An 18,801-nucleotide genomic window follows, 5' to 3' on the forward strand; every position below is an offset into this window, starting at 1 on the left:
CTACCATTGGTGGCTTAAATAACTTAAAATCTGTGGACTAAATCTATAACTATTTTAGTAAGATGATCTGGCATAATCCTAATAAGTATTCAGAATGGCTTATTGTGTCATTCTAACATTCTTTTAGTATCATACAGGGTGCAAATCCTGCCTGCCATAAACAGAGCTTACAGAAATCTCCGGGTTAAGAGTGAGATTCATTCCTATCTGTCCTTAACTCAAAATTATGTATACAAATTGATTGCCTATTACTAAAAATGGTGGACAGTGTTTTTCGTTTCAGCTGTATATTAAAAATTTGCTGCTTCAGCAGTTCATGAAAATGTTGTGGTTCAGTGGTTCATCAGCCAGAGGAAGGAGTTTTCCATTTGTAAGTACAAGTTATCCATCAGTCGGACATTTTAAACTCGGGGACTGCATACTTCTAGTCCACTGTAAAAATTTTATATACCGGTATGTAGTTATTTGGTACCTTCAACTCACTGGTGACTCCTAGTGATTACCTGGGCCAGTGGTGGGCAACCTTTTTTTTCAACTGAGCCAAATCTCGCCAAAACCACGATTGAAATTTATTTTGAGAGCCACATTTTTAAAACCGAAAATACATAGGATGGTACACTATTTTTAGTTTCAATAAACTCTGGCATTTGAAGCACGCAAGTCTTAAAGCTGTCAAGTTACAAGATCCTTGCATCCCTAACCCTTTAGGGAAAAAAAACCAAGGGGTCTTCAAACCTGACAGCTTGAAGACTTGTGGACTTCAACTCCCAGAATTCTGAGAATTGAAGTCCACCAAGGGCATCAATCATATTAGCCCAGGGATCTGCAAAATTGGCTCTTAAGACTGGTGGACTTCAACTCCCAGAATTCTGAGAATTGAAGTCCACCAGTCTTAAAACAGCCACCTTTGCAGACCTCTGTGTTAGCCCAAAGCCTGGTGCTGGGCGGGCCTTGCTCCCCCATTGGTGGAGCCCCAAGAAGCAAGGAGGGAGAAAAAGAAACAGAGGCTAAGGAGCTTCCCCCCCGCCCCCTCCCAGCAAAAATCTAACCGGGGAGCCGGGCGGGCAGTAGCAAATTAGCCGATCACGCCCCGTGATCGGTTAATTTGCTACTGCCCACGCGGCGTGATCGGCTAATTTGCTACTGCCCACCCGGCTCCCCGGTTAGATTTTTGCTGGGAGGGGGCGGGGGGGAAGCTCCTTAGCCTGCGTTTCTTTTTCTGCCTCCTCACTTCTCGTCCCCGCCCGACTTCAGGATCCTCCCTAATCATTGTGGGTCGAAAAGAAAAAAGGGAAAGGGGCGCTTGTTTTGAAGTGCCCGAAAGGAGGGAGGGGAGCGGGCGCCCGGCACACAGAAGAGCCGCATTAAAATGTGTAAAGAGCCACATGTGGCTCGCGAGCTGCGGCTTGCCGACCACTGACCTGGGCTAATCCTTGCCATTTTCTTGGCAATGTTTTTGTTCTTTTTTTTTGAAGTGGTTTGCCATTATCTCCTTTGTGGGCCTTAGACAGAAGAGGCCCAAGGTCACTCAGCTGGTTTTATGCCTAAAGTGGAACTAGAACTGATAGTCTCCTGGTTTCTAACCTGGTGTCTTAACCATTACATTAAACTGACTCTCCATTTAAAATGAGTGCTGCTACTAAAGCTGTTCTGGAAAATTGAGGAACCTGGGGTAGTAAAAATTAGCAAAATTATGTCTTTACCATTATATTATATTCAGGAAAAAAGTCCAGTTGGTAAAGAAGAAGCTGGATCTAACCCATAGTAAACATTTATACAGAAAATTAGCTATAACAAGAAATCATATATGATATTATACTGTAATTAGGGGGTAGAATTACACTACAGATGTGTCAAACAAATCTTCTAATTACAGTTTCTGCAGTGGAATAGGAATAAATACTCTGGCAATAAGTATGATTTATTTGTTTTAACTGTTAGTGCAATTATAAAGTCATAAAATATATTTAAACTTAAGCACTAGTTTTAACATTTGCACAGATTATCGCATCTGCAATTTAAAAAGGAATCCATCCTACAAATGAGAAGCAAAGACAAGATATTTCAACTTACTTAACTGTAGAAATCCAGTCAAAATGTTGTTCCAATTCATCTTGTTCTGCTCAATAGATCTTGGAGGAAAATAGGGAGAAAGATCATTTACATTTATACAATCTAAAGGATGTTTCACCAGCTAATTTTTTTGTTTACAAAAAAAATTCAACTTTTCCAAAGATTTGAGGAGTTAGTGGGATTTTTATTAGACAAAGGCAGTAATGAGGTAAATAACTGTCTTAGAGGGACTGGGCATTTCAGGTATCCAATGCATGGCTTACTCTTTGACCTTCACCACTTGAATGTGCAAATGAGTGCCTCCATACAGCAATTCAAGAAACCTTCCTTGCTGATGACTATGTGATGTTGGTGCACTAATACAGTGAGCCATGGCTTATGCTAAACAAATTCTCAGAAATTGCTATGCTTTTCAAACTGACTATCAGATCGAACAAAACTGAAGCACTTTACCAGCCAGTGCCAAATACCATCCCTGTAGAACCTCTGTTGATAGCACCCAACTGACAAATGTAAGCAACTTCAAATACATGAGAAGTATCATTGTGACTGATGAGTCTTTGGGCAACAAAATTGATTCCAGGTTCAGTAAAGCTAGCCAGGCACCAGGATGGCTATGTACTAGAGTGCTCAATCAACACAACATTCATATCACAACAAAGCTAAAATCTACAAAACTTTGAGTATCCCTTCCTTTCTATATGGATGTGAGTTCTCAACTCTACATCAAACAATAAAGAAATTTTCACAGGCGTACTCTATGCTCCATCTTTGGAATTCATTGGCAAGACTGTGTCTCCAACCTGGAGACTCTGGCTTGTGTGGAGTCCACCAGCATGTACTCCCTGATTATCAAAGCTCTGATGAGATGACTGGGACATGTCATCAGAATGAATGTCTGCCATATTCCTTGCCAATTGTTCCATAGTATACAGGAATCTAAGAAGACACTTTGAGGTCAATCATGCAAGCTCTAAAAAGACACCAAGAAAGAAACCCTGTGCCACTGTGACATCCAGATGCTGTGCTTGTGACAGAACCCAGTGATAAGCCTTGTGCTATGGGTGCCATTAAAAACTGACAGAAAATCATGAGCAGTGTCACAAAATAATATCCACACTTAGAAAAGAGCAATGGATTTCCATTGCCCCCGTTGTGCTAGACTCTGTGATTCCAGACAGTGACTCTGGCTTCCTGTCAACAGATGAACAGCACAACAGAAAGTTTTCTTTGAACCGAAGGGATATAATAACATCATATCTATCATCACATGATATCGTGCCATAATATAGAATGGGTATTTTTGAAAAATATAGATTTAGCATAAAGATAAAAGTACAGAGAGATACATTATATAATAACATGTCAAATAGAGTGAAGGAAAATTCCAAAAGATGTGCAGTGATGAGATTTGAAGAGAAGAGAAGAGGAGAGGAGAGGAGAGAGAGAGAGAGAGAGAGAGAGAGAGCGCATCTATTGGCACCATCTTAAACCAAATGCAGGAAAATATGTGCTTTCCTTAAGATGTTACCAACAGGTGCAATGGGGGTGTCCACGTATGATCCTAATGATTTTTTCAACGATATGTTTTACAGTACAATCTCAAAACATTAAAAATTTGTATTCATACAACACATAATTAATGGAATGTATTGCTCAAATTTATGTTCACAACCCTTTTTGTTACTTCACTTTTAAAAGAAATTTTAAAAGTGTACAGAATAACACAATCGGTGACTACTAATATAATAACAAATACGCATACATCTGCAGTGAAAACCAGTGGCAACACCAGCATGCAAAGAGACTGAGGGTCAAAAAAGTCATTTGCAGCAATGTGATGGAAGCACTATTCTTTTCTATCAGCATGTGATATGATCCACAAAGGATTGGTGCTTTGATTGTACTTCCACATCAATCAACTTCCCTTTCTTAACTTCCTCTCTTCAGAGATGAAAATGAGCATTCAGGGAGATTACTCAATTTCTTTTTAATTTCCCTAAACTTTGTTGGTTTCCACAGATTCTCAACATTTATAAAATTACTGGTGGAGGTATCAGCACCCTACCTCTTTATATTAGGCCAGATTGCCTTATAGAAGTATCTGCCCTACAAAGTATCATGGAATAGGTGAGAGTGAAACTATCCTAAAATATGGAAAAATAATTTTCAAAAATCACATCTACTTAAAATCAGAATTTAAAGAGTTATAGATGGATGTACATTCATACTGCAATGTGCTCTACAACAGACTTCCAATATTATTTCTACAGTACTGCACAGTCCTATTCTTTATTTCTTTAAAAGCTTAAATAATTTATAGAATAAATTATGTGTGAAAGAGCAACCAAAGCCTAACTATAATAATTCATATTTATGCCATGAAGGACTAGATGAATAGCATACAATAACACTTGTCTGAAAAGTGGAGTATGAAAAATTCAGAATACCTTAATGTATGGATATTACATAAGACAAAGACAAGAAAATGGTCAAATCTCTATGCTATCATAATTGTAAAGCTAATAAATTGTAAAGTCTTGAACCATCCACTTGCTTCTAGTCAGTTCTAATATAAAAAGCAAAGGTCAAGGTTACAGTATGTATGTGTATGCTTGTGTGCACACACATATACAGAAAAAGCTTTTAATACACCTAATTCAACTTTTTATTCCAAAGAGATTGCAGCTGAAGAGCCTTCAAAGTTTTGTTATTTTGTGAATAGTTGTCAATAGCTATCTGCCTTCCATTAAAAATAAAGTTCTTCCCTGGAGAGGTTTAGGATGGGTTATACCATATATTGTTTGGGTTTTAAATTGTAGTTATGATTTTACATCTTATTATTTATGCTTATTTGTGGGAACCACTGACCACCTCAGTGATTGTGGCAGAATATACATTTGCTTAATAAATAAATAAAAAAATAAAGTTAGGTTGGAAATATTTCTGAAAATAGGGAGTTTGAACTTCACTGCCACATGTGGAGTAACAGAAATGGAATAGAAGCCTAGAGTATGAAAAGAAAGAATAAAAAGGACAAAATGAGTAAATCACATCTGCCTACTGTGAAATAAAGTGACAGCAAATTTATTTTACTCAAATAGGCAACATATCTTTTTAGCTTTGTTGAAGAAACTTAAGGTCTCTATGACATCATCTGATCCAAAGGGCATTTAATCAGCATTGCTTGAGTTTCAGAATATTCACAAAATGTTTTTCGTTTCATTTCAACTACCGTGGAGATGTCAGATAATTTAAAGTTCAAGTTATTTAAAGAACACATCTCCTCCTACTTAACTTTGGTTTATATTCATTGTCAACTTTAGATTACAGGTTCCTTGAGCTAGTGGCATAATTTTCATGCTCATACCAAATGGGTCATATGCATTATGCATATGTAAAAATAATGCATATATTAGAATACTAGAATTCTTAAAATTAACAAAATCAATAGGTATTTTCTGAAACCTCAAATAATGCATTTGCTGACATTTTAGCTTTCAGGAAGCTATTATTTCCCTTAGTCTTTCAGCCAAACTTCTGTCATGTTAGGGACAAATATAAAAATTATGTCAACACAGTGGTGTTTGTTAGTGGTGTTTCCACAGATTCTGGCAGTGATAATTAAAAAGCTACATGTGCTAACAACATAACCTTAATTAAATAAGTGATTAAAATTGGAATTCTTAAGCTCTTAACAATAATAATATCAAGGCAACACAAAAAAGACCACCAAAACCTTTCCATTTTTAACATAATTTACAAGTGAAATAAAAATACTTGTCCATCATGGTCATAAGTCACAATGGTTGTAAAGTGGATCATCAAACGGAGTCCCTGCAGATGTTATTCCACTAGTCGTTGCTGGCTCTAGGCGGGGCGATGTTTATCTCCATTTCAATACCATTGAGCTAGCAATGTCCAACGATATTTCTATAGTCAAGTGGCCAGCATGTCATGGAGTGCTGTTACCTTCCCACCGAATGATACCTATTTATCTACTCTCATTTGCATGCTTTTGAACTGCTAGGTTGGCAGCAGATGAGGTGAGGATGGGAGCTCTGTCTGTCGGGTGGAACTCAGGTTTCAAACCTGGGCTGCTGGCTTTTAACCACTGAGCCACCACACTGCCTTGGTTATATGATTAATCCAATTTTATGAGCTTTTTTTGTGGTGGTCATTAAGCAAATCACTATGGTCATTATGTCAATCCATGGTAGCTAAGCAAACCCATTCTTCACCATGGGGTGTCTAAGTGCTATTGCTAAAAACATCATAAATCATGCTCACACGATTGCAGGATGCTGCAAGCAGCCAAAAATCAGCGCTATTTACCATATGCCACAAATGCAGTCACATGGCCATCAGAACTTTGGAAGTCTGTCATAAGTATCTTTTGGAAGGGTCCACAGTAAGCCATCAGAACTTTGGAAGTCTGTCATAAGTATCTTTTGGAAGGGTCCACAGTAAGCCCAGGACTACCTGTATCTGGAATTGGCATAAATATAATAGGAAATGCAGACCATCTAAACCTCAATCCAAATTGACAAAATGTTCTGTTTCTTTGTTTAAGATTATACTTCTAACAGCAAGTTTTCCACTGTAATTTCAGAAAAAAAAGATTGATGTTGTTATAAATATGTTTTAGACTCCTTGATAAAAGTGTGTGTGTGCATGTGTGTGTGTACATGTATATATATTCATTTGTAAGTTTCTATAATAGAAGTAACTTTTTCTCTCTTCAGAGAAATCTGATCTTATGAAAGGTATTTTATTTGTTTTCCCCAACAGAGCCATAAGGGTTTTTAATTTACAATTCAGTTATTGAGACTTGAAATAAAAGGATATGAACATTTTAAACTTTAAAAAAAATTCAGAACAAAGCTATAAAATGTCAACAAATAAATATTAGAAAATGAAAAAAAAACCTTGATGATTTGAATGAATTTTTAACAAAGTGATTTAATGTGTCATGAATTATCATTGTCCTGAATCCCTAATATAATGTTTTAGAAAAGCTAAAGTAAAATTTGCTTCAAATTAATTCACATTTTAATTTGCAAAAATATATATACTTTGGAGGATATTAGTGCAGAAAAACGAATAACCCACTAATGCCTAGATGTCTTTTCATATTACAAACAAAACTATTTACAAGATAAAAAGATTTACCAGTAGAGTCAAATCTAATCCTGTACTTTACATCAATAACAATTGGGGAACTACGGTTTTACATTTTTAAGTTTATCTCCCATTATCAAGACAAAAACTAGCTAAGTTTGAGAAGGTGTTTGTGGAAGGACCTTGGATGAAGCAGATTATCTGGATCCTTTCCTGTCAGGATTCAAACCAGGAAAGGGTATGAAAACAGCTTTGGTCATACTTTTGGAATGATTTCTGGGGAGGATGGAAAGGGGTTTATGCTCCCATCCTTGCATTAATGGACCTCTCAGCAACTTGGTATCCTTCAGGATCAGCTCAGAGGATAGGGATGGGTGGAACAGTATTGTACCTGGTCATGGTGAAGTAAGCTTGGAGGCTGTGAGGGTCTGGAGGGGAAACATTGGTCTTCAGCTGAACCATGGCAAGAGTGAATGGCTTTGAGTTTTGGAATCTACTGGTACTTGTTCTAGGACTATCTTTGGTGTTGGATAGAGTGGTACTGCCTCAAATACTGTAGACCCAGTGTGCAATATTCGAATGCTCCTAAACTAGAGAAGCAGGTGGAAGTCATGGCTAGGAGGGCCTTGCGACTTCATTTTATGAGCTAATTGCACCTGTTCCTACATCGGCAGGCTCTAGTTATGGTCACTCATGTACTAGTTGGCTCCAAATTGGAATATTGTAATGTGATCAACATAGGGTTGTTCTTGAAGAGTATCCAGAAGCTTCAACTGGTATGAAATGCAGTGGCATGGGCACTCTAAGATGGCACATCTTGCACTTCTGCTCTGTGAGCTGTGCTGGCTGTCAATTTGCTTCCAGGTGCAATTCAAGATGCTGGTTTTGACCTTGAATGCTCTTCATGGCCTGGCGCCATTAACTAAGGAGCTATCCCAGTAGATCTGATGGGGAGAGCATGCTGCAAGTATCATTTCAAGACACTTATATTTGATGGGTCTCAAGAGGAATGCCTGCTCTACTGTAGCATCCACCTTATGGAACATGGCCGGCCTCCCAAAGTCAGGTTAGTTCCATTGATCCTTCCCTGACAAAACAATTTGCAAGATAAAAAGATTTATCAGTAGAATCAAGACTTGGTTATGTCATCAAGATTTGAGGTCTCAGGGAACTGGTGACATTTTAAAGTGGCTCCCCTATTGTGGTTGATTGATGTGGCTGATATACTCTCTCCGTTTCTGGCTTTTATATTTTTAATAGTATTTTAATTTTTAATAATGAGTGTTCATATTTTATGATAGTGGTTTTTATAATGATTATTTTTATGTTATTGTTTTATTTGGTTGTTGGACACTACCCAGAGCCATTTTTGGTGAGATGGGCAGGTATATAAATTTGATAAAGTAATTAAAAGCTATACACCTTTTTATTGAGTGAAAACATATGCATACTTTCATATAATTGTGCTAACTAATTATTTCAGCTACGTTCGAATGAAATAATTGTATTCAGAACTATTTTTTAAAAGCACATAAACCAGAACAGTACTTTCTCAGGGGACCCTCCCCACAATCAAATGCAACCTTTACAAGAGCAAGAATATATTTAGCAGTCAATTTCCAGAAATACTACAGTATTATGTTTTCATTTACCTACAACTAATGAAATAAATATATTAACAGATGTTAGTTAATATGGATTGGCAACATAGTAATGTGAGCATCTAAGCTATCATGAAAAACAAATTTTATGTCACAGCTGTTTTTCAATATTAAATAGATAATTCTGAAACATAAAATCCAACTCCTATTACATGTGGGAGTGTGCTGTTTTATTTCTTCAGAAACTGGGAGTCACTCCAGACTTCCAAGAATTAGACTGTTCCATATTATTAGTGCGCTCCCCCCACTCTCTCTCAACATAACAAAAAGTATTCAGAATGAGTGAAAAGTCCTTTGAATAGTTTAAAACTACAAATAATAAAAGCAAGTTTGTCATAATATAAAGGTTTACTATATCTGATGCATCTTTCCAATAAATAGTTTAATCTTTGTCTTATTCAGTTCTGGGAACCTGAAACAACGTCAGATCATAGGCATCCAGAGAGTGGCAAGTGAAATAACAAAAAAAAGTGTCACAACATCACAATGCAAATTTTTCTCCTTAATATTTGATTCCAACATATATAAAAGGGCAGTGATCTTATCACGTCATCACAATGCATGCTTCATCATTTGAGTGCCATCATGGCCAGCTGCAGACATTTATAGACCAGAGTACATATAAACACTAAAAGCTTATTGCCACTCTAGCCCAAGCACCTGGGGGCATGGCCAGATTTTTAAGCTCTATGGTTGGTGGATGGGTCTCTTGTGGAAGGGAAGGGTCCAGAGATCAAGTGCTGCAACAGAAAAGTTACGGCCCTCAGTTCGAGCAGACAACATTGTTTAATCTATGGGAACTCAAACACACCCAATTTGCTTGATCATAGGTCAGGTAGAAATTATTGGACATAAACAGTTCTTGGTTTTGTTGGCTCATGAGCCTTGAAGGACTTGGAATCATTATCTTGAATTTCATTCTTTCCCTGTGTTCTACCTCTCTCAATATTGACTGGAACTGGCCACATATTTTTTTCCCTTTCATTTAAGAATGCATTCTTTGCACATTTCCATATTAAATGGAAAGTTATAACAGTTTGTTATTCAATTAAGAATATTTGTAATTACAAACTTTTTCCCTCCCTTCCTCTATTTCATATAATATTCCAGTTATTTGTGCTTTATAATGAAAACCATATATATCTCAAAACTCCTATTTGTTTATCTCTAGAAAATTCAAATGTCAAATTCCAATTTGATTTGATTTGCATTTCTAGTTTTGACAGGTTGTTCAATGTAATGTTTTCTTGTTTGAGTATAATTGCAAATTATGTTCTTTATGAAAATAGAAGCAAAAGAGAAAAACTACAACTGATAAAACAGTGAAAACATTCAGGGATAAGTTTCAAATCATGGCTAACCAACTATGAAAAGTGAGATAGCATGACAAATTATTTCCTTTGTTTTCTTTAATTTATATATGAAGATGTTGTTGTAGTTATTCTAATTCTGAAGATGCATCAATATTTTTATCAGCATCTATTTTAATATTCATTACAAGTCTGTAAGATTTTATTTGGGTCATGTTTACAAGTAGTAAATACAACATGTCTGTGATGATTGGAATTCTGTTCATACAATCATTATTTTAAATTGCTAATTACTGAACTTTAAATTTCATGTATCAGCCTAGATTACTTCTGAAAAACAATCAATTCTTGATGATTTTGGAGATTTGGATCTGGCAGTAGGTCTGCAAAGAAAAGTCAAAAGATGGCAGGTGCACAAACCTCATTGTATGTAAGTGCAACATCAATACCAGCATAAATGGAGTGGGAATTTAACTGCCTTGAAAGGCCCATCATCTTAACTTTTCAACTTCCCACAACAATGCCACTAGTCACTCGTTTCTTAAGAAATAATTGAGCCAATTTACACTATAAATTCAAACTCAACATTCATCCTCTTCATCTAGTATTTGTGGAACTGCAGTGCTAAATATGAAATATTATACAATATTCCATAACAGTATGAAATAGTGTTAAAATCAGCTGTATCCAATGATGCTTTAATATTCTTAATTAATCAGTCAAAGGCTAGAATCCAAAATCTATTTTAGGTTTAGGAGCTTAGGCTTGTTCATTTGATTTTATTAATAACATTTGTGTTTCAACAACAGATCTTCATGCCAAATGAAAAACAGCTTTATAATTCTCTTTGCTTCCAAAAAGGTTTGCTATACAGTAGATTCTGTTTGAGAAATATACAATCCATTTCTCGTTGGGTATGCAAAATTCTATCAGTACAATAGTTAGGTGGTTAATACACTCGAAAAATAAATAAATGATCATAGAAATATAGTGCATGTACGATTTAAATTTAAGAGTTACATTTAAATTTAAGGTTTAATCCAATTATTTCTTTTTATTCTCTGTAAAATTGCTTTCTAGTAATTGTTAATTGCTGCATTTCCAGTTTTCATTTAGTCTCTGGAACTTGTCATCTTGATTCATTAAGCTATAATTTTCTCTTGGTTTAATTTGTTCTTATAAACACTATAAAGAGTCAATACAAGAAAACCTTAGAGACTTTTTTTCTCTATGTCTTTATCACATTAGGCTTTAGAGAACTTTTAAAAAGTGGCACAGTAAAATGCAGAGTAATATACTATATACAATAATAATAATTAAAAAATGGAAATGCACTCATTCACTTGCAAATCTGTTCCTTTGCCTTCAGAAGCTGTTCAGAGTCAGGTTAGCATAGATAGCAAATTTTGTTTCAGAATGTATTTATTAATAATTTATCATTATTTCATGTGATTTATATGCTGTTCCAGGTGTAGTTGTTGCTTTGTAGTTTTGGTGCCTTCAAGTCAGTGTTGACTCATGGCTGCTGCCTGGAATATTCCCTGAAGTTTTCTTAGAAAGATTTAAGAAATGATTTACCATTGCTTGCTTCCTAGGGCTGAGAGAGATTGAATGGCCCAAGATCACCCACTTGGCTTCGTACCTGTAATGAGGTATTAGAACTCACAATTTCCCAGGTTTTTTAGGTTGATAACCTAACTGCATCAAATTGGCTCCCAGCTGTAAACTCAACAAATATAACATCAACTAACCCTAACTGTAACCCTAATCACACAACCAGCTTGTTGTGGCCAGAGTATATAAGAACACGAACCATAAAGGTGCTTATAAGTAATTATTGCCACTTTTATTTACTTTGATTGCCATTTTTATTTATTTCCATTGATGACCAAGGCAACTCTCACAATATCAGTGTTATTTGACTAAATTACTACAGCCAGTCAGCAAGGTGATAGCAAGATCAGTTTTAATTTCCAGTTAACCTTAAAAACAGAATCATTTAGAACATATTTCAGTAATTCATCCATAAGGATGAAGGTAACACAGACAACTATTCACTCAATGAAGAATCTACTAATTCTCAAATCTGGTCACCTGTTTTGTCTCAGACAGTTCAAACCAGTCAGAAAGCTGGATATCCTGTTTATGCCTGTTATTATGGACCTGTTCCATTTCTTTACAAAATCCATGTAAATCAGGATAAATGCAGCATCATAAAGCAGCACATAAGAAAGCAGCAGTCAATTACAACTAAAAAAGGAATCACAAGAATATATAAAACTGTCATAGATACTTATTTTAAAAGACAACATGATAGCATATATATATTGATAGCATATATATATATATATATATATATATATATATATATATATATATATATATATATATATATATATATATATATATATATATATATATATATATCCCAGTAAGGGTATGGCTAGCTGATGAGAGCTAAATAGCTTGAAATAGATCTATACTACTCTCCCTTTATTTATTTATCAGCACAAATACAACATATATGTGTGTGTGTGTGTATGTGTGTGTGTATATATATCTGGGAAAGAGGAGAGGGGGAATCTAATATACTTGACGATAGTATCCCCAGTGCTTCAGCATGGAAGGACATCAATACAAGACCTCCAGTGGTAATTTCAGGGAATGGACAAGAATATACAAGAAGAGGCATTCCTTCAAATACTCTGTCTCTAAGCAATTAAGGGCATTATTAATACCAATATCTTAAATTGGTCTTTAAATTATAAAGGCTGGGAGCAAATGAAGATCATATATTAGTAGCATAAGATAATCCTGATACCCAAATTCACTCCATTAATCATTTGCCATATTTTGTTCTAACTTAAGTGCCCAAACCATGTTCAGTGATTGTTTCTATTCAAGTAACAATACTATGTGGCAAAATATATCTAGTAAACTGGTAAAAGGCATTCCAGACCAAATAATATTCTTGTGCTTCTAAATAACAGGAATGGATCCATGTGCGGACCTGTACACAGACACCAAATGTGATTCTTTTAGGACGATTCTAACCTTTGAGCATCATTCAGCCAGCTACACAAACCCCCTACTAGCAGCCCCTCCACTGCCTCCATTTTCCTCTGTGTTTCTTTAGTGTATTGGACATTGTCAAGATCATTTCGACAAACAGCATTTTCACTGCCTTACCTGGTTGATAAAAACAACGCTGGATTTGTTTATCAGCATACTCACGGCACTACAATGTAATTCTTCAAAAGACAATCTAAGCCTTTCATGTACATATTTTATGTAGCATAAAGGGTGAGTGAAATAATGAACTTCCACATAGTATTAAAAAAAAACCATAGGGAGGGAGCTCAGATGCTGTTCTTCAAATATGCAGATTGTAAAACAGAATAGAGAAGATGAAATCTTAAAGTTTTGAAAATTTTAAATGCCATAAAGTCCACCAGGAATTCTCCAAGTACCACCTTCTGCAAGCAGTCATCTAAGGTTAAAGAGAACAACTATACAGATGCCCTGCCAAAACCTAACTCTGGCAAGCCCTTCAGAAGAATTTGATAGATGATGGCATCAAAAGCCACTAACAGGCCCAGGAGTCCAATTCAACCAAGATCAGCCACCACCCCCTTGAACACTTCATCTACTGGTCTATACTGTAATTACTCAGTTTATTTTGGGTCAGAAACGGAGGGAAAAGGTTGTTTTTCTCTTTCCGCACTGTATCCCTTGAATTTTATCCAGTAGTTTCTTTTTCTAGTAATTGGAACTTGTTATGTTCTAATAGTCAACATCACACTGTGATATGACTGCAAGACTTTTGAAAGCTAATCATTCATATGTTCCATGTTTCACAATGTCTACATAAAATTACCCTGCTTCATTTTCCTGCTTTTATAAGAAGCATGTGCTTTCCCCAACAACATCCCAGAAGTGAAGTATCACTCCTTTGAAACCCATTTTATTTGGCAGCAGACTGAAGTGGTGATTGCTCAAAAGAGCAAGCATAAAAGCAATCAGGAAACATACCCTTATTTTCCAAGATAAAATAATGTGGGGAAGAATGAGTTGAGCATGCATTAATTGTTCTAAAAAGATGTATACAAAGCATAAATAGTTTGTAACATCCCTGATTTTTTCTTCCATAATGAAGGCATAAATAGATGGAATATTTAAATTAATTTAAATTAACCGACAAGGATTTCACTAATAGCACTATCATACAAAGATGCAGGCAAGTAAGATTATTAAAATTCTTCTAATGAAGAAGAATTTTCCTTTCATCACATAAACATAAGGGCATACACAAACCATAGTACAATGTTAATTTATGTTTGACAATTATTTTAGAATTTATGATATATAAGAATAATTTACAATGTTATTGAATAATTATATAAACTTCTAATATTTTTAAAAATAAATTAAAAGTGGCTGCTTATTCCAAGATGTCACTTATACCTTGACTGGAGCAGAGCAAATCTCATTTTAAATCAGCATTATATCTGGCTCAACTTACAAATTACAAACTTTGAAGGGCATTTACACGGTTGCGTAATAGCAAGGCGGGGGGGGGGGTACCTCAAAATGCCCTATACTTTATCCCTGCAAAGTTGGGAGCATTGGATCATGGGATCATATCTGCCATATAGTAATTTTTACCAAGGTACTCCCAATGTGTTACTTGCATGTACTCCAAGCTCATTTTCACATTAGACAAACTAATTCTTTATGTGGTTTCTTTTGTCAGATAAATATTTCAAGATAACAAAACAATCCTAAGCTATTGCAAATTTTGTATTTGTAGCTTGTAGAATTATTGTGTTGTTGATAGCAAACTAGATCTTTTAAAGCCTTTCATGTACTACATTTTAATTTTTTTAATGAAGTTTGGATCAGTGACTTGTAAAAAAAGTTTGACTGGACTTAACATGACTTGCTTATCTGTGATCCACAAGATTTAAAGATGAAAAATATTATAAAGAGACATGCAAGAAAGCATTCAAATCCTACAGTCTTGTTACTTAATCAAGCTATTCTATTTTTTTAAAAAAATACTTGCAGTATCTTTATAAAACTATCTACACAGAGATATCTAGAACATAATTGTTATTGCTATGTTTGTATAACATAACTGGTCAACTCATCCTATTACTCCCATGAGCTGGTGACATGCAATCATGGATCATTCAGTCAATTAGGAAATGGCATTTTATGAATCCTCCCAATCACAGCAAAAGAGATTGTGAGGCTGTACTTTTGTGAGGCTATATTTTCTTCTACTCAGATATAAGAAACAAACTGGAGTGAGGGATAGAGTGCCTAGAGAAGCCCCATTTTCATGGGGCCTCTCTTTGGTCTCAGGGGTAGGAAGGGATAATTAATCTCCTGGTAATCATTTTCCCCAATGCCGTTGACCAAAGGAAGATAGTTTTGTCCTAAACAGTTTTTGGATTAGTTATCAGAGTTAATTAACTAGGTCAGAACATATGCATGAATTATAATAACTCATGACTTGTTCAAGAATGTTCTGTGAATAGGGCCAATTACATTCAGACAAGATAGTAAGTACCTGTAGTAATAGCCTTCCAAGCAATGACACTGCACTCATATTAATATTTTTACATATTATAAATCTCTCCATGTTTCTGAAGTTTCATCCAACAAAATACATAATGTAATTGCCAGATTTATACCATAAATCATTGACATGAGTCACAGGGTTGTGCATGGCTCATTAGAAGTAGGCATGTGTAAAACAGGTACAATGGACAGCCCTTTCAATTCCTTGGTTGCCTTTTTAATTCAGTTTCATCTCAGCATTGGAGATGAATGAGCTAATTGCATAAAAATTATTACTAAAGGCTACCGGAAAGAGGCAAACTCAGAACACAAACTTACATAGAAACATTCCAAGCAACCTCAAAATGAGTAGCACTCATAAGAATCTTTCACTAGTCAATCTATTTTTTCACCCTAAGTGTTCCTAAGATGGCATCTAAGGCATCCATAAACTGTGGATAGATTTTTTTCACTGAAGGCTACACCAGAAAGATTTGTATTAAAGTTGCAAAGGAAAATGTCGTCCTTCAGCATCATCTTCATTTCCAAGAATGTCTATGGGCTACAAATAAACCCCATAATGTTAATGGGTAGCTACTACATAGTAAATTTGCCCACCTATCTGGAAAAGGTAAAAGAAGTAGCAATAGGGTGATAAGTAGCATTCTTGTAAATCAGTGATACGTCATTTTTTAAATGATCCTGGACATTTATATGCCCAGAAGGCCCCCAAATTTGGCAATGTTGGCACAATACGATTGTTACTTAGACAAAAGGAAGGGCCATTTTAGATGTAACATGTTTGCAATAAATCTGAAAAAGTTATTTTCCTAATTAACAAATCATTTTATATATATAAGCCAACATTCTCTGAAAACTATTCAACTCTGAGCGTTTGCCAGAATCAACATAGGCTTTCTTCAGCTCTGATTGACAACACAGTGAAGGATCTACAAAACTTTTGAGCTCAAATATTCAGTCCTCTGAACTGAAGTAATTCAAAAGTACCGTCACTCTTAATATTTCAGCCTTCTTATGGATTCTTGCATTACATGTCTATGTATGAAAAAGAACAGTTTGGCACAAGATGGCGAAAACAATGTAAAATCAACAGTACATTCTAATCAAGAACAATCTATTTTTTCTTTTAATGTGGATCAAAAACATCCAAGTTTCAGTCTTTGGTTGAGCATCAGTCAGATAAATATAGATTTACATTTACTGATTTAAAGACCATTCAAGTGTGATGCATTTTAGAGCCTTGAGTTTACCATGTCACACATTCAACTCTTCATCCTTCTTACATATGCACATACACATAAACAAATGCTCCACACAGAGACACTATGAAAAGTTTCTTGGAGAAAGGACGGGATGTAAACCAAATCAGCCAAACAAACAGCAACCTAGCCATCAGCTTTAACCGCCCTGCTCAGATTTCCAAACCTCTATTCTGCTGCCTGTCTTCCTTCGTCTTTTTTTCGCAGACCTTTTGTTTGTTTTGCCTTTTTTCGTCCAACTTTAAAACTTCCCCCCCCCCCGCAAGTCAAGTGCTTCTTTAAGATGAACAAGCTACAACAGAGCAGAAAGCATCCCCCTCCTCTCCCTCCTTTTTTCCAAAATAACAGAAAAGAGCCTGCCCTGTGGAAGAAAATTAAAGGACAGTGCCCAGGCTCCCGTGGCAAATGTCAGATCAGAGCACATTTATCTGGGAGGAGGGTTTCCCAAAGCCCGCCATGCGCATCTCATTTGATTGATGAGGGCAGGTTGCTGAGCATATTCCCTTTCCAGAAGAAAGACATTAGTTTTAGTTTTATTTACGCCCAAAGACCCGCAAAAATAAAACCCATGCGCTCACGCCCACTACCTCTTACGCCACGATTTCTAGCCCATACCGTCTCATAATCGATTAATCAGTCTTTTCTTTAAAGGTACCCAAAGTTCGCTTAAAAGTAGCCGGAAAACTACCTGAACTGTTCGGAGGAAAAGATGCAGCTGCACCGACGCACATATAAATACCCCTTAATGTCTTTTTTTTCTCCCTCTGCCCCCCCCTCCCCCCAAAAACCCTGGACTTTCTGCAGCTGGAAGAAAGGAAGCGGGAGAGGGAGACAACAACGCGTACCTTTCGCTGCGACGGTCAGTTCATTTCTCCACCGCTCCTCCACGGGAGGGGGCTTCCTGAAAAAGAGAGGGAAGGCTGAGGAGACTGAGCCCTCCTCCTCCTCGCTTTCTAGTGTTTTTTTTCCCTGTCAATGGCCACGCCATTGGGCCATGGGGTACTGGATTCCCCCCTCCCCTTTGCTTAAGCCCCCGCCGGCTTTTATCCTAGTCAGTTAGCTTAGCGACGGTGCCGTCTGCTGAGACAGCCCTGAGGGCGCTCGACTCTCGAGCGGCGGGCGGGAAAAGCGGCGGTGGCGGTGGCGGTGGCGGCGGCTGCTCGCGCTACCTGGGCAGCTCCCTCACTCGCTCCTGACGGCAAAGGGAAAGCGAGGGAGAGATTTGCGTTTTGGGCCCTTGCGCGATACCAAAACAGAGAACTCGAGCGAGGTTTGCCTTCCCCCCTCCCCCCGGAGTCTGACCCGCACCTGCTGCTAACGCGTACGCTAAGGTGTGCAAGTTTCTCCTATGGAAAAGGCAACCGTTGGAGTCTTATGCTCAGCTTGAGTTAGTTTCCTGAGTTTATAATGAAAAGAAGCAATGTTCATGACTCATATGGCCAGCTAATAGTCTTCAGATATGATATATAAATGAAGTATGTGGTCCCTCAAAGTGAAAAGTTTGTTAAGAGGAGGAAACTGTCAAGCTAGAGCCCTGGTAGTTAGCTTACTGTCTGCATCTATCTATCTATCTATCTATCTATCTATCTATCTATCTATCTATCTATCTATCTATCTATCTATCTATCTATCCATCCATCCATCCATCCATCCATCCATCCATCCATCCATCCATCCATCCATCCATCTATCTCTACCTACTATATCTACAGTATCTGTCTACTATATCTATCTACTCAATCTATTTACTATATCTATCTTATCGATCATTATCTCTGTCTGTTTGTCTGT

At 36.6% G+C, this 18,801-nt stretch overlaps 1 protein-coding gene across 2 annotated transcripts in view; it reads right to left on the reverse strand.

Moving 5' to 3' along the window:
- Window positions 1–17,980, reverse strand: part of LEPR (leptin receptor) — a 57,274-nt gene extending 39,294 nt beyond the window's left edge. For both annotated transcript variants that reach the window (XM_081948927.1, XM_081948928.1), the window contains exons 1-2: window positions 17,856–17,980; window positions 2,074–2,132 (exon numbers count right to left, since the gene is read on the reverse strand). In XM_081948927.1, coding sequence (XP_081805053.1) covers window positions 2,074–2,113 — 40 coding nt within the window. In that variant the 5' untranslated portion in view covers window positions 2,114–2,132; window positions 17,856–17,980. The remainder of the gene's footprint in view (window positions 1–2,073; window positions 2,133–17,855) is intronic.
- Between the last annotated feature and the right edge of the window lie 821 nt (window positions 17,981–18,801).

Source organism: Natrix helvetica (genome assembly GCF_964273705.1).
Source record: "Natrix helvetica genome assembly, chromosome: 3".
Taxonomy (NCBI): domain Eukaryota; kingdom Metazoa; phylum Chordata; class Lepidosauria; order Squamata; family Natricidae; genus Natrix; species Natrix helvetica.